At 55.6% G+C, this 23,986-nt stretch overlaps 1 protein-coding gene across 5 annotated transcripts in view; it reads left to right on the forward strand.

Annotated features, from left to right (window-relative positions):
- TTC28 (tetratricopeptide repeat domain 28) overlaps positions 1-23,986 on the forward strand; it is a 49,891-nt gene that overhangs the window by 2,222 nt on the left and 23,683 nt on the right. For 2 of the 5 annotated variants that reach the window (XM_088135004.1, XM_088135005.1), the window contains exon 2: positions 639-917. The exons of 1 other annotated variant lie outside the window; for it this stretch is intronic. In XM_088135004.1, coding sequence (XP_087991130.1) covers positions 639-917 — 279 coding nt within the window. Of the gene's footprint in view, positions 1-638; positions 918-19,137; positions 19,596-20,249; positions 22,241-23,986 lie in introns of those variants that run through there. 2 more of the 5 variants (XM_088135008.1, XM_088135006.1) reach the window with 2 other exon arrangements.

The following is a 23,986-nucleotide window of genomic DNA, read 5'->3' on the forward strand; positions in this document are numbered from 1 at the left end:
TCTGTAGGGATCAGGCCAGATTCTGCAGCCACTGACCATGAGCCTTGGGCAGATTGGAGGCTTCTGTCCAAGACCCACGTAAAATTTGGGCCAACTGATTCAGGAGAATCAAAGTCAGCATTAAATGAAGTTGTAGTTTTGCCTTTACTCTAGTTGTGCACGAGAGTATCAGAAGTCTGCATGCCTCTCAGTTTCTTTAGCGTTTATTGATGTACGAGACTTTGGGACGAGCATTTCTGGCAGCTGCTTTTTCTGCTTGCGCAAGAGACAGGTTGGGACTGGAAACTGGCTGAGGAATATGTCAATATCAGGGCAGCAAGAAATAAGCTTGTTTATTTGTTCCTTGAGGCAGTGGTTCCCTGCAGGGCTTTGGTTTGAGGGTGTGCAGTGAATGCCCCTGGATGCCTCGTTTGAAGGAGTTGGTCCTAAGGGAAAGGGGCCTTTCTTGCTGGGGCTCCAGGATGAGAGCCGGGCAGGGAGAGGGCCTGCTTGCTTTGCATCCTTCACACCTGGCAACGGGCTGCTCTGTCTTCCTGGTGAGCTGAGCGCAGCGCACCTCGTGGCTTCCCAGTGGGAAGACCTCCCACTGCATGCAGATAGCACAGCGCCTAAGCGAATGCCCCCTTTTCCCCTGCCAGATTTCTCTGCTTGGGTCCAAAGGCCTTGGAGATAAGGGGTCCAGCGGGCCCATCCTGAGTAAGGCTGAGTTTGTGGAGAAGGTGCGACAGAGCAACCAGGCTTGTCACGCGGGTGACTTCCACAGAGCCATCCTGCTCTATGGCGAAGCCTTGGGGGTTGATCCCCAGAACTGCATCCTCTACAGCAACCGCTCCGCAGCATACATGAAAACCCAGCAGTATGACAGAGCTCTGGAAGATGCCGTGAAGGCCCAGCTTCTGAACCCCAAATGGCCAAAGGTAGGGGCGTCCACACTGATGTGTGTCTGTGGGGGTGCGTGTGAGGACGGAGGGCGGGAGCCCCCTAGAGCTTTGCTTGAGGGACAGGAACATCCTGCCAGATACGGGGGTTTGAAGGCCTGGCGTGGAAGCCCCAGCCGGCACCGTCGCGGGGAGCCAGTCTGCGTCTTCTGCCTCCCACCTGACTTTAGGACCCTTCTTTACCCTTGACGTGGACAGCCTCGGGTTCCTGAAGCGCCACGCAGTCCTGCCACTTGTGCACCAAATGGCTTTTGGGTCGATCCTTGCCATCTCCCAAAGAACTCGATGCAGCTCTGGGCACCAGAGGCTGCCCTGCCTTCAAGCTCTCCCCTTGGAAGTGCTTTGAAGTGGATTCCCAAGAGGTGAAACCCACAGAGTGTGTCTGTAACTCACCCCATAGCTGCTGAATGTATCAGAAGTCATGTGTGTATGTGTCCATGCGCATGTGCTTTTGGGCAGGGGCCTTTGCGAAAATGTGCCACCAGCACCGAGTCTACCCTGGCTCTCTCCAGAAAGTGGCTGTTGCAAGGTGAGGCTTCCCAGCTGGACACGCGTTGAACTGGCAAGCCATTGCTCACAGAGCTGGAAGCAAAGCTGTAATCCTGCTTCCACATCGTGCCTAACAAAGTGCTTTCCCTTAACTGCAGCCTCAGGAGCAGAGGCCAGTTGGCTCTTTGATCTGTTCTAGCGCGAAATAGTCTCCCACCTTCCTGGGCACCCTTTCGTGGCTCGCGTGGCTCGGTTCTTTTGTTGATCTGCACACGCGCCTCCCTCCTCCGGTCTGTCTTAGCTCTGTCTTAGCGGAGCAGGAAGAGCAGCCAGGGAGAGGGTGCTCTGGGCATGGGAGGGGGAGGAGTGTGGTTGTTTGGAGATTACTCTTGAAGGGAGGGGTTGTGGTGGTGGGAGGGGTGGGGAACGATTCGGCTCATGCGTAGTTTGTCGGGCGACCCCCAGGAGGTCTCTGGGGCGTGAATCTCGTTCTGTGCAGACAGCCATTTTCTGTAAATCTCTTGCTGTCGAGATAGCCAGAAACAAAATGGTAAAGGGGTCTTCAAGTAGGAAACAAAGAAGGCGTTTTCTGGGGGAACATCCAGCTGAGGCTTTTACTGTATAATACTGCTTCCTCCTTTTCAGGGGTCCTGCTGTTGCCATTGTAATGTGCCATATTTCCCCACTGCTTATTCCATCTTTTTTCTCCTGTTGTTGGGGAGATGATAAATCAGCTGCACTAGAGCTCTAGTTCAGTAGTATCAGGAGTCCAGAAATTTAGAGTAACTGTGTGCTAGCCATGATGTGTGGATACCCCAGAAAAGGGGAGCAGAGGAAGCATTTGGCTTGTTCACAGCCAGAATCCATTTTAATTCTTTTTTCCTTCCACATGAGGTGCGTGGGGAGCCCTTTTGTGCTGCTGCGGCAACAGCACCACGCAGGCCTTTGCCCCGTCGGCCAACAGAGAAACAGTTGGAGCTCTCCTGGTGCAGAGGGGCTCCAGGCCAGGAAGCGCCTTGCTCTGAGGCACATCAGGTCCCCTCTTGAGTCACCGTGACCCTCTTGTTCTTGGAAGCAGACATATGCCTTCCCGATGGCAAACAAGGCTGACTCCAAAGAGCTCTTCCTTGCGGGTTGGCATCTGGGCAGAGGACTTCGCGGGCTGGAGTGGGGGAGAACTGGGGGGCAGGGGGCTCACAGGTCAGGTGATGTGGCCTGGCTTGGCTTCCTGGGGCCTCAAACGGGGGGAGGGGCAGTTTTCCCACCCAGACTGGTGGGAACCCTAACCCTAACCCTAACCCTAAGGCGGACGAGGCTCCTAGGGCAAACCCATCCCAGGGCGGCCTGGGTCTCAGACTCGGTCTCAGCGTACAAATGGAAGGGCCGGGCAGCCGGGGGGGCCCAGCGCTTGGCTGCCTATTCCTCTGGTCCCCCTCTGGAGGCCGCTTGCAACCCTGGCCCAGCCTCAGATTGTCCTGTGCACAAGGGGCTGGGTAGGGGGCTGCTGTCCGTCCTATATGGGTGTGCTTCCTCAGGCCTCTTCCTGGCAAAGCCATCCCTGCCCAAGTGCCACAGGTACAAAATCCCGCTGATTGGTAAAGATGGAAGCATGTGGTCTTGGGGTTGCTAAAGGTTAGGGGGGCTTTTTGATTTCCAAGGCAGATTTCACTGAGCACGATGCTAGGAAAGAGGGGCCGAGGGGCAGGCTGAAGCACAAAAGATGTCCTGGTATTTCTCTGTGAATCAAAAAAGCCACTCTTTCTGCCCTGACTTCTGTGGGAAGACACGCCCTCTCCCTCCTTCACTTCTCCCCTTTCTGGCTTGTGGGGGTGGGTGGGGAATGGCAGCAGCTTTCTAAAAGAGGTGCTCCGCATCTATTTTGGCATTGAGCAGGTGCCAGCCTTCAGGGAGGAGATCGTTGCTAACTCGTTGCTTGCATGCAGAAGGCTGGTGCGCAACGCTGCCAGTGAGCAGAGTAGTTCACCTTGCTTTAGATATCAGCCAGTTCTCTCTTCGTGGCTATCTGGTGCCCTGGCGGCAGCAGTCCTGGAAATGCCAGTGAGTGCCCAGGGTGTCGGGAGGAGAGCTCCCAGGGACACTTGGGGCTGCAGCCTGTGGCCCTCTGCTCATGATTCGAAAACAAGCTGGAAGTTGAACTCATGGACAGCAACTGACCAAAGGGGTGGGTAGGACCGACACTTCCAGTTTCCTCTTTGCTCTGCATACATTGTTCTGATTTCACACATTTGATGTGCTTAAGTGATGAAATGTATTTATTTTGGAATTTACTGTATAGGCTCTTTAATTAGGGAAAGGTATTCACAAATGGCAGCTCTGTGATAGATTCATTCTTTGTTGTGTAAATTTCCTCCATTTTCCTGAACCAGTTACTGTATAGTCTGTGTTGGAGCAAAATTTCAAGGTTTTTTTGTAAATTCCTCAACCCCCCCACCCCCAGTTTTGGTAGAAAAAGCTACCCACTTCTCTATATCCTTCAGATCACCTGCTGCTTGGGCTGAGTGCTAGTTACGGGCTACTGCATTTTTCCACATGGCTTTTGCAGAATGTAAGGTTTCTTTCCTCAGAAAAAACCAAATTGGCCATTTCATTTGGTTGTGATTGTAACTCTTATTCTCCCACCAATGAAGTGGCTGTTTGGTGCAAGTAGCAGATTCAATGCTTTGAGTTTTCCGTCCATGTGCATTTTCTCTCCAGTATCACCACATGGGCCAAGTCCTTTCAGAAAATCTGCCCTGTGATTGACGGCCGTCTGGCATCCCCTGGCTGGCCATCCTGGCGATCCAGCTACCTGGGCCTGGGAGGGCCGGGGCAAGTGGCAGCGTGGCCAAATAGGGCAGTCGGCCGATGGAGCCGTTTTGAGTTGGCCAGGTTTTCAACAGGGGGCTGCACCTCCCCCTACCACCACAGTGAGATCTCTTTTAAGCTCCGTATGGGTTTCTGGATGCTCCCACTGTACTGACTCTGTGGACTTGCAACAGTGGTCTCCAAGAGCTGCGGTCAGCGCAACATACAGCCACAGGCAGTTGCTGACCTGTTATCGGTCCTCGAGGTGAGCCGAGGGCAGGGACCCCTGGTCCCGGTTGCCACGCGCTGCTGGCTGCTAGAGGAGCTGGCACAGAGAAAGGCCGTGCTTTGGGGCCCTTTTCTCACCGGCCGAACCTTCCCCTCGTTCCTTGCGTAAATGTGCAGGAGGAAAGAATAGGGCTCGACCGCCGAAGCATTTTTATCAAGAGGGTTCTTGTTTTTAATTTGATGAGCAGGGAATTCTTTGCAATCTGTCTTTAATTTTCATGAAGAAGCATTTCAGCTTTTCAGTCATTTTTTAATGGGGCTTCTTGGCTGCGCTGGAGCAGCAGTTGTGTTCATTTATCCAGAGGCTCCTTGCAAAGCTCATCTGGGATGTGATGTTTGCGACTGCGCTGCAGGGTGCTGGGTGGGCCGTTGTTTTGCCACAGCGGGTGAGCACCTTGCCCCTCCCAACCTTGAGAGACGTCTCCACACCTCCTCCTCGGCCAGCCCAGGGAGGCAGTCGGAGCCTTTTCCTGCACTTGCACTTGCAGTTTTGCAAACTGCGCAGGGGGCAGCTCCTGGCACGGGGTAAAGGGAGCAGTGCAGGAGGCTTATGGAAACAAGGACAAGGAGGAAGGAGCTTTGGTGTGGGGCCACGTTAGAAAGGGGGCTGTTCCAGAACAGACGACGCAGCTTCAGCTTGCCTTGTCTTTCTGTTTCATCCTGGGGCAGGTCTAACATTTCCCAGCCTTTTTTCCCCCTTGGCTGTGCAATGGGAAGGGCCATAGTTGTGCACCCTCCATTGCTCTGACTCTCGGTTCTCTCCTGCCTGAACATTGACTTCCTCCCCCTCCTCGACTTGACAGCAATGCAGGTTAGCTCTGTCCTGAGCTGAATCTCAAAAGCCTAGTTCACTTCAAACTAGAGTTGAAAACTGTAGGTCAGAAGAAGATAAAGAGCACCTTTATCCGCTCCTTCAACTCCATAGGCACATCATACTTTCTGGTGCCAAACTGCAAGCACAGCTCTTCTAAGCAAGGTTTGCCCTCCCCCTGTCCTAGCAGTGCACCAGCGTTCTTCAGGACCAGCCGGACCAGCAACTCCTAGAATCGAGTTGGAAGCCCGTGAGGCATTTGGTGCGCTCAGGCTGGTGTGTTTTAAGGACCAGTCCAGCTGGAGGGAGAGTGCCTGGAAGGACAGTGGGAAGAGCCATGCAGCCTTTGCCTGGCAGTGAATTAAGCAGAATGGCAGCCTTGAAGGAGCTGAAAGATGCCGGGATGGTCCCCTCTTGGTAGTGCAGGCCACTGCTGGAGGTGTGTGGACACCCTTCTGGGACGCCTGCCTGCATGGGGCCGAGGTCGGACTGGGTGGCCTGACATTCCCTTCCAGCTCTGGGAGTCTAGTGCCCTTTGTTCTGGGGAGCAGAGGGCAAGGGGATTGGGAAACGTACTAGTGGGAGGGGCCGTTTTCTGGGCCTTAGAGAGAAGGGTTCCACCCCAATGGCCGTTGCATTTCATGCCTGGAATGGGGAGGGTGGCCTTGTCTGAATATTTGCAGAATCCCACACTTCAGGCGAGATTTCCAAGGGGAGGTTGTTCGGGATGAATGAGCCACCCAAGTCTCCTCCTTCCAAAGGGCCAAATTTGGTCCAGGAGGTTTTGCTTGTGGTGCCAAAGTGTAACGGCCAGGGGCACGTTGTGTCAGGATTTCCAGTGAAAAATCTCTGGAAATTGGGATCTGCCTGGAGAACAGCTAGTCTGCAATGGAAGCATCCCCTTTGGTGAGGGCCCCCCCCCCCCCGTTTTCTCCAGAACACTTAATGTGTCCAAGTTTGAAATCATTTCCACAAAGTTCTGAATGATGGGAAACTACCATTGCCAAAACAGGAAATGCAGCTTTGGAGGCCTTATTCTTAGGCTCTGCTGTTTCTGGACACTAGTTGTGGTCTGCAGATTTTCCTTTGAAAGCTGTTGGCCAGGATCCAGCTTGTATAAATAGAGATTGCATTAATATTTATGTATTTGAAAAAAAGTGTCAAAGCTTGTAATCAAAGAGTCCTCAGGGAAAGTTGTCCAGTCCCTGAGAATTCTACTGATGATGGATTTCTTTGGCTCTGCTTGCTTGCAGTTGCTCCTGAGCACAGGAACCGCTCTGCCCAGCCTCTTGGGGTGCCATTGGGATCACGAGGTAGTCTGCCATAAGCTCCTTGGAGGAAAGGAGGAGACGGTATAATTTTTTTAAAAGTCACACTGGCAATGTCCTCAGCACAAACAATAAAAAGCATCAGATCTAAATACCCAGAAGACTTGAAAGTCTCTGCTGAGTGTCAGAAGGATGCCAGATGCAGTGCCAGGAGAGCCTGCCTCCCCAGGGAGACAATTCCACACCTGGGGTGCCACCATATGAAAGCCATTGTTCACAGTATTGTCTTCCTTCCAACCAGAAGGGGACAAAGCCCATCTCACTTTGTGGCTTTCTGCCCTTTCAGTTTGGAGCCCAGAATGATCAGGCTTTGCATCCAGAAAAATAATCTTTGGGTGGAAATGTTTCTGGCCCCGGGAAAGGGGAGGATTTGTGGTTAAGGACTGCATGTAAGCCGAAGGCTCTTGCCCTCTGAACCCCTGCAGAACATTTCAGCTCCAACTGAGCTGAAGGCGCCTTCCATGGCCACACCATGCGGTTCAGGTGGTGCCTGTTCACCTGCACTCTGAGGAGGAAGGAGCTTCGCCCAGGGAGGAGGGCCTGCCGGTCAGCTCACCCTGGCCTTCAGAGAAGCACCCTGCGTCCTCCCAGGGAGGATCAGAGCTCACGAGGAGGGGCTGCCAGGGGCCTTTCTCTGAAGGAGGAGGCCGCTTGCTCTGCGACCCCCTCCCCTTGCTTGGTCTGCTCTGCCCCTTTCCCAGCTCCCCAAAGGGAGCCAGGCTGTGGCTTTGCCCTCTTGGGCTCTGCTGGGGCGAAGAAGGTCCTCGGGGGGCCCGGGCCAGGTGGAGCTGCTGTCCCAGAGGCGCCAGAGAAATCACGCATTCATCTCACGTTCTTTGGCAGTGAAATGGAACTGGAGTACCGTTTCCGTGGCTAGCACGTGGATGCCGAGTGAAGAAGTGACAGCTTCTTGGATCAGACGCACACTGACTATGTGGATAGAAGCAGGGAAGGGGGAGGTGAGAGCCTGGAGAGCAGTAGATGGGGGGTCTTTTTCTCCCTCTCCCCCGGTGGTGGAGCTGGATTCAGGCAGACAGAATTAACGCCCTTCATCCCATCACGAATCTGCTTTATAACCTTGGCTGCCACAGGAACCTTGCAGGACTCCACACCCTCGTCGTTACGGTCAGAGACGGGTGTTCCTCTCTCTTCCACCGGATTTCCTACCTGCCTACTGCCTCTCCACTGCGTAAAACTTTGCAGTTGAAAGGGGAGCCCTCCCTAGTTCTACTGAATGTCTGCATGGTGTCCGTGTGTGCGTGCACCCCTCTCCCTAAGATTGGGGGTCCTGTCCTGCAATCTTCTGGGAGTCTTGCATGAAGAAAAGCCAGACACATAACGGACTGTGGGCTGAGGGAAGATGGCGCAGCTTTCATCCTGCCCCTCTCAGCCCCAGGAATTCGGGATGTTCTTTGGAAGGGAAATTTGAGCTTTGGCATGGGTTTTTATAGATTTGTCGCTGCCTCTGGGTCTGCACTAGAAAGAGGCATCACCAGTGCTTTTGGGTACAAAACCCATCTCTGAACTGCAGGTAGAGAGCGTTGTGGAAAACCCACAAGAGCTGAAGGCACATGGACCCCGTTCTTGCCTGAAATGGAGATGGCCAAGATGGCTCCTCCCACAGAGCATTAACCCCCCTCATGCCAAGCCACTGAAGCTGGACTGGGCCAAGCTACATTATTCATACCTTCTGCACTGAGTGGACTGGGCACGTAGGCCTAGGCTGCATCTTCAGATTTCTGACAGGGAATGTGTGAAATGCTTTGGATAGATTTTAGGCCTGATTGGAGCAAACAGAATGCCTCTCTGCTGCCAACTCATTTAAAACCCATTTTAACATGTCCAGATTGAAACAGAACTGCAACGTTGCCAGTGTTGGCCAGTCGGCTTCCCAGCCCACAGCTGCTGTGCTGGAGCCGTGAGAAATGCTAGAAATAGTAGAAGCACTCGTTGAGGGAGAAGGCTCTGGGAGGCATGGAAGCTTTGCATGTTCTTCGAGCCAGATTTATGGGGAAGTGGGTGCTATATAAGGTTGAGGACCGTGGATGCAGCCCACAGAAGCACGGTGGCACTCATTCAGAGTGTGTCCTCCAGCACCCCATCACTAAGGGTAAAGGCTGTACGTTGGGGTTATGAGAGGAGAAGTCTGCAGGAAGACTTATTGGCCCCAGGAAGATGAGCCCGAATGGACAGAGTTTAAATAGTCAAGTGTTGCTAATGCTTGTGGGGAGAGCCTTGCACGAGAATAAGAATCCAGAAGAAGAGGGGGGTCTTAATCCAGTAAAATCCTACCTCTTCCGTAGCTTCTTTGTGTCCTGCACAAAATTGTTTTGTAGCATTCCAAAAACTGACCTGCTTCCCACTGCGGTTCAAGGGCAGCTCCTCCAGCACTGCAGGCAACTTCTGAGGCTTGGCAAACGCCTTGGTTTGCCTCCCAAGAGAGCCTCTGGACCCTGGACTCAGGGATGGAGCCGAACCCAGGGGAGGATCCTGGCATTCCGCTTCGCTGCTGTCTCGAATAGCTGTGCCAACTGCCCTCCTCCTCCTGGAAGAACACCCCTGCGGACTGATCCCAACACAGGAGACCACTTCCCCAGCCCGCACTCTGCGCAAGAGCCAATGGGAGAATACATTTTTAATCCAACAGGCCCTTGAATTGCAGAAAATCTTTCATGCGAGTAAGAATATGTGTTTTACTGATGTTTTAACAACACTGCTGTTTTGCTTTTCTGTGAAATCGAAAACAAGATGGCTGAAAGGAGTTAAAACAATCAGCTTGGACCAAATACTGTAGAAATGCTTTGCAGAACTTGCCATTTGTCACTCACCCACATGAAGAAAAGATGGAGAATGCAAACCTCTCTGGCTTTCTGTTCTGCTCATCTCAAGAGCTGCTGGCTTTATCGCTCTTTCAGGCAGATCTTTGGTGGGTAAAAGCTGTAGACACCGACAGGATTCACGGGGCTTCATTCAGGCTGCAGGAACGCTGAGCTGGTGGTCCGATGGTGCCAATGCAGGCTGTGCCCGGCCAGCTCACAAGCATCCATACAGAAAGGAGACGGTCTTAAATAGGGCATCCCAAGGAATCGGGCTGACAACTGGACTTTGGCAGGCGTTCTGGGGAGAGAGCAGGCAGAGGCTACCTGGAAGAAAGTGGACCACGCTAGTTTACATCGAGCCTGTAAACATTGTTCGGGGTCTCTCTTGGCAGCCAATCTCTCATATTTTCTTACCTTGCCCAAAGGATGCTGGCTCAGTGGTCACTCAGCGTTTGGATACCTCTTCACAATGGCTGTGGGGCTCCGTCACATTGTGCAAACTGGTTCAACCGTTTCCTTTGCACAGTGCTCCTCTTCCCATCCATGCCAACCTCCTGCATGGTGCCTTTTGGGGAGAGCAAGCCTCAAGGTGGCTGTCCTGGGAAAGATGATGGGTCCTTTCCCTTCCTGTGATTCAGCCAGCTCTCCGCGCCTGCTGGTCGCTCCTCTCGGCCACTCAGATCGCATTGGGGAACCCCAGTGCGGACCAGGAAGGGCCTGGTCTGGAGGGTGCTTAGCACTGCTCCACGTGCCCACGAGGGAGGGTAACACTGCCTTGCTCCTGACAGCGGCCCCTGTCCGATGGCTGTGCTGCTGGTGGTCTGTTGCCTGCTGCTCAAAAGGCTTTTTTACAACCAGGCCAGGTAGGGAAGAGTTTCGGAAGGTGAGCCCTCACCACAGCCAAGGGGGAGATTGCAGCCAGTGTCTCAAGGATGCCAGGGCGGGGGAGGCAATCTTGCCTCCCAGCTCTTCTGCCATCAGAAAGGTCTTGCAGAGCCCCCCCCCCCCTTCTCTCCTTGCAAGTACTGCCTTCCCATTTTTGGTCACCAGCATGGCAGAATATAATTTTTAAGGGGTTTGAAGTTCTCTCTGCTGTGGCTGGTTACTTGCAGTCCTAAATGTGTGGACTGATTGTGCTCAGTGGGACTTACTCCTGAGTAAGCACTCCCAGGATTGCCTTGCTGAAGACGCTACCTTCGGGAGCCGCAAAGAGCAAAGTTTTTCTCCTTTGAGAACGAGAATTGCAGTGATGTGACCTGTGTGGCCTGAACTAGGCACTTCCTCCTGGGCTGACTCTGGATGAGGGCCTGCCTAGCACCCCTCCCTTCAGTTCCATGTGCCCCGGTGCAGAACTGCAGGGCATGGTGGCCTTTGTCTCCACCTTGCATGCCGCTGTGGAGGGAGGGTCCTGGAATTTCTGCCAAGGTTTTGCCAGGAGCCTGATTGGAGGGGGGCTTGTGTTCCCCCTTGGAGCAGTTGGAGGGAGATGGGGGAAAGTGGGGTTCTTCCTGCAGAAATAGAAGCTTTGCCTCCTGTTAAAATGTTTCATCTGGATAATTGTACAGTAAAGGGCATTTGATGCTGGGTTGTAGCTGTTAGTTGTCCCTCCTAAAATTTCTGCGTGGGCTTCAGGAGAAAGGGATCTCTCTGCTGGGGGTGCGTGTGAGAGATAAATCCCAGGAGGAAGGTTCCCCTTCCTGGGGACCATGAACAGAAGGCCTGTTGACCTCTGGGTCTGAAAGAGCACAGCTCTTTTGGTCAGCAAAGCAGGCCAAGCCAAGAGCTGTGAATTGCGGGGTGGGGGGGAGAGCTTTGCTCAGGTGGCCGTCCTTGAAGTTCTTCCCCTCCCTCCCCGAGGGCTCCCTTTGCCTGCAGGAGAACGTTGTCTGCCAGCCCTGGCCAGGGTGTTGCAGAAGATGAAACCCTTGCCCTGTTCACATTGCCCCCACTAGGATGAACCTGCCAGTGTGGCAAAGCCTTTCCAGGGACAGCTGAAGGCGGGCTGGAACCATGTCTCCCTAAGGGCCCGGTCAGCACAAAGGGGGCTGCCAAGGGTCTTTGCTGGGCATCCCCTCCCTCACATGCTTCGTGCTTGGCAGCCATCTGTCCAGAATAGCTTAGTCAGCAGGTCTGGGGCTCAAGGAAGAAGCCTGCACAAACCCCTTCATTTCATTTCACTTGTAGGCTGGGTGATTTACAGCGAGTCAGAAGCAAAGGGATGTGCTCCCAGTGCTCAAAGCTTGCTTGTTCCTTGTGCCTTTTGCTCGGCAGGAACTCGAACACCCAGCACAGTCTCTCCTGCCAGCTGGGATGGCAGCGGGCTCAGGCCTGGCTGTGAATCCGCCAGGTTGCTGCTGCTATTTCCTAGCATTGCCTCTTGAACAAAGACGGCTCTGTGTGTTCCCGAGAGGAGGACTGGGGCTCTTCCAGATGAGGCTTTTATTGTGTAATTACTCTGCCTCAAATACAGCATTTAAACATTGAGGGGGCCAGGGAGTCCAGATATGGCTCCTTTCCACTTGCCTCTGTCTTCTTTATTTCTGGGGAAAACTGGTTAAGGTGGAAATGGGTGGCTGGTGGCTGTTGGCCCTTTGTCTGGGCCAGAGAGCAGCAGCTCTTTCAGCAGATGGAGAGGGCGACGGCCCCTTCCCTTGGGAGCATCTCTGCACTCTTTGGACTGGACCAACAGCACTGAAGCCCACCCCCTGCCTGAAAGCTCCTGCAGCTGGGTGTGTGCGCGCATGCGCGAGATGCAGTGGCAGAGTTTCAGGTCAGCTATGGCAAGAGATCAAGGCCGGATCACGCTTGTTCCTGTCCGGCGTGTGGCATCCCATGCTTGTTCCCGACGCCATCCAGCGTCCCGTGCTTGCGAAATTCCAAGTTGGTGCCTTTAGCTGAATAGTTCGCAGTTCGCTATTCGTGCTTCATGGAAAGGGGGCACTCCCAGCAGCTTCTCCCAAGAGGGTCCGCTCTCTGGTCTCCTTTCCTTGCCTGGCGTGCTATCCTCAAGAAGGAGGGGGGTTGGGAGGAAGGTGGCTCCTTGTGGATGCTACGTGACCCCGGCTTCTGTTGGAACAGGCAGATGGGGCAGGGCTGTTCCCCTTCTTCTGTCAGTCCCCCCAGCATTGTAAACAAGGAAGAATGGGCTCTGCAGAGGAGCAGGTTGAGAGGTTATCAGATCCTGTGGGGAACACCTCGAGGGATGTTTCTCAAAGGGGGAGGAATTTGAACAGACAAAACAGCTTTTGCAGCGCAATAGGCGGGTTATGCAGCCCTTTGCAAAAGCGGAGGACTGAGTGAAGCTTATGCTTCATCCACAGTCCGCTTCTGCTACATGACTGGTCTTGCAAAGAAGCCGCCAGCCCCTCTTCCCCGTCAGTCCAGGAAACTGGCATCCTTGGGTGGCAGGCAATTGCTGGGCTTCTATTCAGACAGGCCGCCAACGAAGACAGCGCCGGCTTCCCACCTGCTGAGGAGACTCCCCAGGTTCACAGGGTTTGGGTAAGGCAGCGGGCCTTCTCGGGAGCAGTCCCTGCTTTGTGGAATTCTCTCCTGGAGGCTCTGGCAGCTGCCACCGCCGCCCTTGTTCAACATGCTTTCAGCCTAAAATGCTGATTGGGGTGCCCCGATACAGTTGTTGTTTTGGATTATTATCATATTGATTTAAAATTCTTATTGTATAAGGCACAGAATCCTTTGGGACTGGGGCAGCCTAGAAATATCATCAGTTAAATAAAGAAACATTAAAAAACCTCCTCAGCACCTCCAGCCATTCCCCTGAAGGTATTCCTGCTGGGCTCCTCCTTATTTTGGCTGCGCCCTCTGATCTGTCAGCGTCCTTCCTGAAATGTAGTTACCTGAACTGGACGTGGTAGTCCAAGAGGGAGGGGGGAGGGAGGGAGGGAGGAGACGTCTCTTGATCTTGGTGCTAGACTCCTGTTGACGTGACCTAGGATTGCAGTTACCTTTTCACTTTTTTGTGGCAGCAGATGAAGAGAATGGTAGGAAATGTTCTTTTTACACATGCACACCCAGGATAGTTTGGCAGATGAAATGGAAGTTCTGGGGCTGCTTCCCGGCCTTTCATGGCATCCTGCACAGGCCTGCATGGAAGCAGCTGCCGCCGCCACCACCACCCCAACTTTTTCTCCGCTCCTCCTCCCATCGGCGTCCTTAGCAGAACACCCACTGGTGGGGCCGCCTCCTGACCATCCCACAGACCCTAACCCGGGTAGCTGCTGGATTGTGAAGCGCTGGTGTTTGCCGTGCCTCCGAAGCGGCTGCTCACCCCCCGTCTCTCCCTTTTATCTACCAGGCGGAGTCCTGCTTCCCTAAAGCACAGGGTGGCTACTGGTCCTTAGAGAGCTGGGTTTCGCTCATTGCTGGGGAAAGGGCTGGCTGCAAATTCTCCTCCTTTGTCTCTGGTCCAAGGCCCCCATTTCCCATAGGCTGGTATTTCATCCTGGCACATCTAGCCTCTTCCCGTGCAGTGAAATTGCAAAAGGGAAGAGATGTATCAGAACAGCAGTCGCTCTTTTCTCTATAGCCTACAAACAGTTAAATTTGATAAAGATCTAATGAGGAATTGTGGAGTTGTTTGCTTTTGTCACCGGGGCTCTTGGAAACGAGACACGTCATCTTGCAGTCACGTTTCGAAAAAGACATTAATGTATCTTGTCTTCCCACCCACAATCCCGCCAATTGTTCCCTTGTGATTCTCACTTGGGATTCCACCTGTCCTGTCTTCGTGGACGACAGACTGCTTTTCTTCTGAGTTTTGGATACAGGAATCATAACGAGCGCAGGTGGTTTTGCGCCATTTCATTTTCTGGGCTGTTGCTTTGAACAATTTGTCCACTGCTTAATCTTTTCTCTTTTGGGGAGGGGGATTTCCTTTGGAAGCAGAACAGGTTTTCCCAAGGCCCCAGAAGGGCCTCTAGGGGAGCACGCATGGGTTCCGTCTCTTGTCCACCCTGTTCTCCCCTCCCTCTGTCCCCTGACAAGCCTGCCATCAGTAGTGGTGCAGACTAAACCTAGTTATTAATGCCCTCGAGCCAGTTATGGTGGCAGGTGACCACCTGGACAAGCACTTGACACCTTGACCAGTCTCTCAGAACAGCTTCTAGCTCATCTCCTGGCAAGTTGATCTGAGGAAGAGGGTTGAGCCCATGCACACTTGGGGCTTAAGTACAGTGGGACTGGGACTTGAGAAGAAGCAGGAGACTGTGGATCTGTAAAGAACCCTCCCTCCCTCCGGCCTGCCTCTGCAGCTGCCCACATCTGGGTCAACGGCAGAGAGGTCTTCTGGCTGAAGCCAGGGCTGAGGGGAGGTTTTCCTGAGTGCTCATGATGGAGTGGTGTCTGGAGACCACCGGGCAGTCAGACAGCAAGAGGAGGAGAGCCTGCCCCTCGGCACACCTTGGTCTGTGCCCTTGCGGCCAGTGCAGCTCCCCCGCTTGACGGTGCTCTCCCCTGCCCAGGGGAAAAGCAAGCGCTGTGTTGCTTGGCAACAACAACGGCAGCCAGGAGGAGGAGTGAGTGGCAGGGAGCCCAGGCACCCATTCTGCAGGGAGGCCTGGGCACCTGTGCAGAAGGAGACTCCTCACCCCTCTGGGGTGGCCCGCTTGAGGGATGCATCGCACCATCTCTGCCCTCCAGGGCCCCCCCTTACACAGAAATGGGGTTTGAGTCCAGGACATGTTTTTTGCTGTATGTGAACAGAGCCCCCAAAAGACCTGGTTCACACGTCCATGTGGATAAGGGTGCCTCAAAGCGCAGCTGTAGGGACCACCCACCTTGGACAGTTCGAGCATTTAGCGTGGCTCCCTGAGGAGTTCTGGGGCCACCAGACCTTGTTCCCATTGCACATGGCAGTCCTGCTGGGCCCCTTCGCTCCCTCTGGCGTTGGTGAGTTGGAGCCAATGGGTACCTGTCCCTTCCCCTTTATGATGCTCCAGATCTAGCAGGAAAGGTTGCAATCAGGACCTGAAGACAGCGTACCACCAGGGCCTCCCCATTCCTGCAGCTGGACCTCCTCCTGGATTTAGGGAGAACTAGCTACCCTGGAAGGACATGGGGGACGCGGTGGCGCAGCGGCTTAATGACACCGAAAGTTGCTGGCCAGAAATGGCTGACGCTTCGGCGGTTCGAGTCCAGCCTTCGCGTTAAACAGGGTGAGCTCCTGTTTCCTCCCCCCAGTTCCTGTCAACCCAACAGTTCGAAAACTTACGTGAGTAGATAAATGGGGACTCTCACTCCGGTGGGAGGAAAAATGCTGGCGCGGTGCCTTGCAAAAAAGGAGTGGGGAGTAGTTGCCGGTAAGCGCGAAAAAACCGCGTGCGCCCGAAAAGGGCGCTAAGCAACGGAAACCCCGCCTCCTGCGCTCGCCAGCTGGGCTCTGCCCTAGGAAGGAGGCTCTGGCAAACCACTTCCGAAAAAACAGTTGCCTTGAAAACTGCAAAGGACTTGTCCAAAAAGCAGTCACTGCAGGGTCAGCCATGACTGAGCGCAGACAAAAAAAAAAAAAAAGCTACCCTGGAAAAGAGAGGGGAGCTTAAGAGGGAAGGGGCCTTGTCTGCTGAACAAGCTCGCCCTTGTGGCCTGCAGGTGGCCTGGTGGGGGTGGATTTCCATTTCTTGTTTCCAAAAATTGTGGTCCCTGGAGGAGATGTTTGCCCAAAGCGGGGAAGCCGTGTGTTGTCCAGGAGAGCAGTGCACAGGGCCAGGAAGCCATAGCCTTCTGTCTGGAACCTGAACTTTCGCCAGAGGGCCATAACTATTCTTTTTCCATTGGGTCAGAGGATTTCCTGACCCAGTAGCCTGCTCCTGAGAGCCCAGAGCATGCCGAAGGATTCCCTTGGGCCAAGAGCTACCAGGAAGATCCTGCGCTAGAAGTGGGTCCAGCTGAGGGGCCTTGGGAGGTCCCCACATGCTCGCTGGCCTAGGGGGCACTTAGTTCAGCTCAGGGCAAGCCTCCATCTGGCTCTGCCCTGGGCAGCAACAGCAGACTTGGGAAGGGTTCTTTGCCACTGCGAGACTGACTCATCCCGTGTTAACCCATTTGATCATTCCACAGCCAGCTGAATATATTGCAATTGGTAAAGAGCACCTGGAATGAGTGATCATCTTCCCTTGCGGGTGTCCTCTCCATCACTCCCCACAGCTCTGCTGGTTGTGGATCGATGTTGTCCATGCTGGCCAGATTTTCTGTTGGGGCACCCTGTGTCTTTCTGAACCAAGTGACATTACAACTCTCTAATTAGGGCTAAGCGAGGACAATTTTCTCAGTCTTCTTTCCCTGCTATTGGGTGGGGAATTTTCCAGATAAGCGTAATCATTTTTCAAAGGGTTGTCTCTAGAGGAGTCTTCTGGGGGAAAAGGGGGGGGGGTCATCCTGCCTGGCTTAACAGGTATTCTTGTGATGGAATGGAATTACGAAGGCCAGGCTCAGGGAGGGAAACATGCTCTTTCGTCTCCTGAGGGGCGAGGAAGAGAGAAGAGGATGAGGCTGGCACCTCCCTGAGGAATTCACTCTGTTTTGACTGGCTGACTTTGGGAACTGAGGTTTCAGTCTGGGAAGACTGATGTCAGGCCTAGCCCAAGGAACTCCAGGAGACCATGTAGATTCAGTTCAGCAAGGTTTATTAGCTACAACCTCTAGCAAGACTCTTCCCAGACTGAAACCTCAGTTCCCAAAGTCAGCCAGTCAAAACAGAGAGAATTCCTCAGGGAGGTGCCAGCCTCATCCTCTTCTCTCTTCCTCGCCCCTCAGGAGACGAAAGAGCATGTTTCCCTCCCTGAGCCTGGCCTTCGTAATTCCATTCCATCACAATTCTCCAAAGCGAGTTGGGCTTGGCTGTGGCCAGTCTGCCTTATTTTGGGAGTGAGTGGGCGGCAAGATGGGCAAGGACTGGATGCAGCAATAGGGGGCTCTCTCAATGGGGAGTAACAGGAAAGGTCCGAGCCCTTCCCACCCTCCATTCATGCCAGGAGTGCACTGCCCCCCCCCCTTCTCTGCCTGTGGGACCAGTCCTTGCTCTGCCTCTCTTGTTCAGAGAAACATTTGAAACAGTGATGGGGTCTCTCCTTTGGCTTCTGTGCTGGGTGGGAGAGGTGAATTGGCGGAGTGTCAGGTGTGTTTCGTTCAGCTGTCCCCCCCCCCTTTTCTCAGCATTCTCAGGTTGATCAAGAATGCCAAGAATGTTTGCTTTGCTGGGGGGGGGCATTGATGGTAGAAACATTGAGTGTGCGCATACCGTATTTTTTAACTAGTCACTCAGATGTATGCTTGGTGCCATTAGCCTTGAATTGGCCTTAAACCCAATGTTTAATTTGCCCGTGCCTTGAAGGACAGAAGCTCTTCCTTCCTGTGGGGGAACCCTGCCTCACCACCCTTTTGTGCTGGGTTAGCCTTGTGGCTCCTGTATTTCACGTGAATCCAACTGACTGTTGCTTAACCACCATGACTTATTGTAAACACAGTCCTAGTGTATACATGTGTGATGGCTGTCACTTAGACAGCTGGCTGAGCCAGTAAGACTTCGGGGCAAGCTCCAGAGGGGGATGATGGGTCTCAGACTCCCCCACCCCCTTCGTTTCTTTTTGGCCTGCAGGAGGCTTTCTGGCAGGAGCACCAGAGCTGGTCTGCACCTCGCTTGAATGGTCTGGCGGCAGTGTTCTCTCAAGAACATTGCGGGGGTGGGGGTGGCTTTGAGTCCAACTTGACTCCTGGCAACTATAAGGACGATCTTTGCAGTTTTCCTGGCAAGATTTTCAGAAGTGGTTTGCCATTGCTGTCTTCTTCCTAGGGCTGAGAGAGAGCGACTGGCCCCAGGTCACCCAGCTAGCTTTGTGTCTAAGACAAGATTACTGGCCAGGTTTCCTTGCTCCTCAGTCAAGCACTTTAACCATTAGATCGAAGTGGCTCTCGTTTGCTGCCCTAGAAAAGCCACACGCCACATCAAGTGATTATGACAGGAGGAAAGAGATGCTCAGACGTCGGGTGCTGGGCACGGCACGACCCGGCTCACCTGGGTTTGGAAGCTAAGTGGGTCCTTGGATGGAAGTCCACCCTGGAAGTCCAGGGTGGTGGGCTGCACCGAGGGGCGGGACAAACATTCTGGAAGAAGGCAGGGGCCACCTTCGGCCTTTGCATGCCGCGGAGATCTGGGGAGCCGAGCTGGATTCTAGGGTGGCTCTGCCTCTGCAGTGTCGGACCGGCTGAAGAAACCCGCCCTGCTGCTGGGTCTTCAGAGCCCCGACCGGGAAGCAGGCGCTGCTGCGATGCTTCCGTTTATCAGCCGCGGAGGGGCTTGGCGGGGGGGGCGGGGGGCGCGACCCTGCAGAGCTCGCTTGGGCGACCGTGGCTTTCCTCCCAATGATGTAAGGGTGGCATTGGGTAGGTCCGCGCACCGGAGCCAAAGGGGGCTCGCCTCGGGGGGTCGAGCGCGTGGCCTCAACCAAGGCAGCTGCGGCGACGGCTTCGGTGGCCGTGGCGCGGCCGTTTCCTGCGCAGCTGGCTCGGTGGACCGAGAGCAGGAGCGGCCCCGCTTCTCCACGCCGCGGGGACGGGGAGCGGCGGGCGCTAGGGCCGGGCGGACCCGAGCTGGGCCGAAGCAGGCTGTTTGCCTGGGCGGGGGGCGGGGGAGGAAGTCATTAGCGCGGCGGAGGGAGGAGGCGCGGCGGAGCCAAGAGGCGGCGGCGGCGGCGGCGGGGAGCCGCGGGGCTGCTTCTGGTCGCGCTCTGGCTGCCACCCTGCCCGGCGCGGCGGCACCGCCAGGCGCCCGGCCGCGGCTCTCTCGCGCCGCTTCCTCCGCGGCGGCCGCCGCCCCTCCGGGACCTGTCTAGCGCCGACGGACCAGCGGCAGCCCCTCCGCCCGGGGAGGGGGCGGCGGCGACGGCGGGCTTGGATGGGCGCGGGCGGGCGCCCCGCTCCCCGGGGGGCGCGGTCCCTCCCGGGCTGCCCTGAGCGGCGGGCGCCGGCCCGGAGAAGTGGGGCGGCGGCATGAGCACAAGCACGCGCGGCGGCGGCCCTGGCGAGCGCGCGCCTGCCCCCGCCGCGGCTTGATGCCCGAGCGCCGCGCTCCACAAATATGATGAAATGGCAGCCCCGGAAGAAGGTGAGCGCGCGAGCCCGCCGCCCGCCGCGCCCGGCGGTTCCCGGGCCATTGCCTTATAAGGCCGCTTTGTTGCGAGCGCCGCGGCCGGGCCGGCGGGCCGGGCGGGGCGTCCCCCGGCGGCCGCGGCTGGCGCGCCTGCCTCCCGGGCGGCTTCGGCGGCGTCTGGGCTGCGCCGCGCCGCCTTTGTTGCCCTGCCTATCCGCCCGCCCGCCCGCCCGGCCGCGGCGCCTCCGCTGGCCCTCGCGCGTCTGTCTGTCCGCCTCCGGATCCTCCTCCTGCGCGGGGGAGGCGCCTCGCTCTCGCCGGGGTCTCGCGCGGCCGGAGGGGCTTTCTTCTGCTCAGCTGGCGGGTCTGCGGGACGGAGCGGGCAGCGGCCGCCGGGGGGCGGCCGGGCTGCAGGTGGTGCGTGATGGCCGGCCTGGCTCCCCGCCCCGCAGCCGGGGTGCGGCGAACCGGTCCTGGGCGTTCGCGGCGGACTCGCCGGCGCTGCTCCGCGGGCGGCTTAGTCGTTGCCCGCCGGGAGGGCCCTTCCGGCCGCGCTGCCAGGCAGCGGAAGAGTCAGGGGTGCCGGTGCGCCCGTTGGGTGGGCTTCCACGGTCGAGGGGGGGCTGCAGCCAGGTAACCGCTCTGGCTCTTTTTGGGTAGTTTGCTCTGACACCTGACGTGTTTACCTGATTAATTTTATGTTTTCTACGCGTAAGAGGAAATTACGGGGTTGCTTTTTTGTGCTAGAGCCAGGCTTCGGGCAACACACGGGAGACCCGCTTGAAATTCCCACCGGCGAGCCGGGTGCCTCCCTGCACACCTTGCGGCTGCCAGGTGTAATTCCCTAGTCTGGGTCTGTTTTCGGGCGCCTACCGTCCTTGGAGCGATGAAGGTCTGTTGGCATCTTCTCACGTGTTACCCGATTGCTTTTGCCAAAAGGGCTGAGGCTCGAGTCCCTTTTGTCTTCAGATGGCGTGCCTTGGGGTGGGACGCAAACTTGGGGCAGTGAGCCAGTTTCGCCCCTTGTGTGGCATCTCTCGCACTCAGACCGGTAGGAAGTCCAGGCGCCTTTTCCGTAAGATTGGCCCCCAAGATGCCTGTCTCACAGGGCGTGGATGACAAGCCAATTCTTGGGGGTCTCTCTGCTGTGACATTTCCCTGCCTGTGCTGCAAGTGGGCATTGGGCAGGAGGGGTGGCTTTTGCTGAGCCCCTGTGGGCGAAAGAGCCGAATGTTGGTAAGAGAGGCCTGTGTGCCAGGTGGGACTCTGGGGTGCTTCTCAGCTGCCCACTGGTGAAGCAGGGGTCCTGGTGACCCCTATTCTAAAGCTGCTGGGGGTTCCTCTCCTACTTGGTGCTAGTTACGTCTGATGCGAGGTGCAGTCCAGCATACCACGAGGGCACCAAGCTGTGCCGTTTGCTTTCCTGCAGCACAATCAGATTGCTGTCCTGGATCCTGCCTATCTACGCATGGCCCCCCGCCCATCTGGTCAGAGAGGCGCTGCCGCCATTCCCCTGCCCCGGCACGCATTGAATTGTTAACTTCTGTCCCTCCTCCGCGGCTCCAGAGTCCACTGCTGCTGTGAGCACTCAGCTCCTGCTGCAAAGGAGCACAGCCCAATTCCCCCCCGAGTATCCCTCGAGGACCCTTCCCCCATATGCATCCTGACAGGGAAAGGGGTGTAAGTAGCGCATTGCCAGTAATCAGCCATCACAAAGCCGGAGCTGAGATCTGTGGGAGAGTGTGCGGACCCCCAGCCGCCCCTTTCCTTCTGTTCTTGGCCTGGCTTCCGAAGCTTGTGAGGCTGCTTGCCCCTGGCTGGGGAGACGAGATCTCCCACCTGGCCTTCTTGTCAGCAGGAAGCAAAACAATGTGACCGCTCGTTGCTGTGCTGGGGAAACATTGCAGCCTGGAGAATTCTCAGTTGCTGGCAGAACTTCCTTCTTTGCTGCTGCCACCGCTGCCACTGCTGCTGCTGCTGGCAGTGAGTGGGGATGCCAGGGGCTGGGTGGAGGAGGGCCCGTAGACGGAGCACGAGCTGCTGGGCGTAGCAGAGGCTCCTATCTGCTGGGCGCTTTCCCGAGGAGGCCGCCAGCGGCACGTTGTCCCGCTCTGGAAGGAAAAGAGGTGCCCTTGAAGTGTTGGCTGAGCGTGCCCCCGTTGCTCCAGCTTTCTGCTCCTTTCTCGCCCACGGTGCTGCCTCCTGGCAAGCCCCCAGGACCTCCATTTGTCACCGAGAAGCCGCAGGTTAAGGAAGGGGCTGCAGGAGCCTGTCTTCCTTGTGCTGAGGATTTGCGTCTGTTCTACCCTAGCAATGGGGAGGGGAGGCTTCTCCTCAGCTTGGCGGCATTTCTGTTCCTGAAAGCTGGGCTGGAGTGGCACGGCCAAATTTGCAGCCCACGCCCTCTGCCCTGCAGGATTGCCTTCGCCGCCTTTTTGTGGCTGATCGGTCTCGGCGTCACTTAAGGGAAAGGGTCCCGTGGTGGCTTTCCCTCTTCTAGAGCCTTGAGTTGTAGGGCGATGCTCGCCTCCCTTTCTGCAAAGGCTTTGTCCTGGCATCTCTCCTGGACTGAAAGGCTGATGCCAAGGCGGGGATGCCCAGTAGCTGAGCATCAACATCAGGATTCCTGTGGCAGAGGGCCCTTCCAGAGCCAAGGCGGGGTGAGGCTGACATGCTTGTCTTTGTGATGCTGAATCTAACTAAAAGCTCCTTTTTGTAAAAAGTAGACAAATGCGTATAGGGGGATGGGGTAGTCTCTGCAAAGGTGGAGGCATTCTTGGTCAGTGAATAAGAAGGCCTCAGGAATCTGGTACTTCTGGAGCTAGGCAGGCTGGCTGTGCAGGCTGCTTGATTCATCTGGAGCTCAAGCTCTTATTTTCTCCCACCACCAACTCTGTACAGTAAATATCGCCAGCAGTGTGGGGAGGGGACTGATGTGAGTGGCTATGCTCCCTTCTTTTCCCCTGAAAGGTTAGAAGAAAAGGAGATCTTTCCTCGTTCAAGAATAACAAAATGGACCTTTAGCACTACTGAGAAGCAACTGTTGACCCTCTAAGACAGAAGTAGCAAAATTGGGCTTTTTTTCCTCTGATCAAGATGAGTTTTGAACAATTGGCTCCGTATCTGGGTGAGGAATTTATCCAGTCATTTCGTGTCCCAGAGGCGTTCATGAAGATACTCCAATCTGGAGTCTCTGATTGCTCAGACACAGAGGAGAACCTGACGTGGCCCTGGAGTGGGAACAGGGAAGTGGGCTTACAGCAGAAAGCCAGCTGGAAGAAACATTTCCTGTACTTCCTACAGGGTGATGTTGACCTTTTCCTGTTGATGTCCTTCATCTTGGAAAGAATTGTTCTCATGTTTCCAGGTAGCAAAACCAGGACTGGGAGTTTGCCTTGTGTCTTGGGCAGAGCAACTCTTCATCTTGAAGTACAGCAGAAGGCCTGGCAGCCATGCCCGGCCAGGCTCGTGCACGAGGTGGCACTGGGATTCTACCCACTCAGCGTTTTTTTCCCCATCAATTGCAGGGTTGCTTCGGGAGCTTGCCCCAAGCCTGACGCACTTTCCTCCACAGCAGCCCATTTAGCGATCCGCCTGCACTAATTAGGGGGAATCGTCTCCAGTGGCCCGGTTTCAGAACGCTGTGGTGATTTTCCTCTCAGAGGTCCACAATGCCTGGGAGGTTTGGTTTTCTTGGAATGCGTGTGCATTCAGAGAGGAACAGAAAAGCTGACACTTGAGTTGGAAGGAGCTGCCAGAAGAGAGGCCAGGGATTTGTGGAAGAGCATTCTGCGTGTAGATAGAGCCCGTCACAGCCACACATTCCAAGGAAAGGGCTCTGTTGCTTGCCGCGGCCTGATGGTCCTGTCTTTCAGGACCCAACTTTGGAACATCCCGGGGCACCCTGTCCCTTCTCCAGTGCAGCTTGGGGATCAGAGTGGGTGGCCGCAGTGAGATCCCAAAGTCGACCAACCGCGTGGCTAAAAGGCAGGATCCTGTCCTGGTTGGAGAAGGTCGTGTGGCCTCAGCCCCAGGGACAAGGAGGACGCCACGTCTGTTTCAAGACGTGGAACCGGTGGCTGCCTGCTGTCCTTTAAGTAATGGTGCCAGCTGGGTCTGACTTCTGAGCTGACAGACACCCATTCGGGAGGAGAGCGGGTGCCGAAGTACAGCAGGCCGCCCTGTCAAAAAATCTGATGATGTCTCCCCAGCATTGCTCAGTTCGTTGAGTTCTGCATCTTTTGCTGGGTGTTCCTGAACAGGAGAGCTGCGTTCTTCTGGAGACATCCATTGTCAGCGAGACGTGCCTGTCCCAACTTGCAAGTCCCCTGGGGTTGCTGAGAGCAGCAGCACTCGCAGTACTGCCTCAGCGACAATCTCTGCCTGGTGGGGTGTAGGAGCACGGC

Source organism: Python bivittatus, unplaced genomic scaffold, assembly GCF_059951505.1.
Source record: "Python bivittatus isolate LINGU-HERP-01145 unplaced genomic scaffold, Pbiv_v1 ctg000100_np1212, whole genome shotgun sequence".
In the NCBI taxonomy this organism is placed as follows: Eukaryota; Metazoa; Chordata; class Lepidosauria; order Squamata; family Pythonidae; genus Python; species Python bivittatus.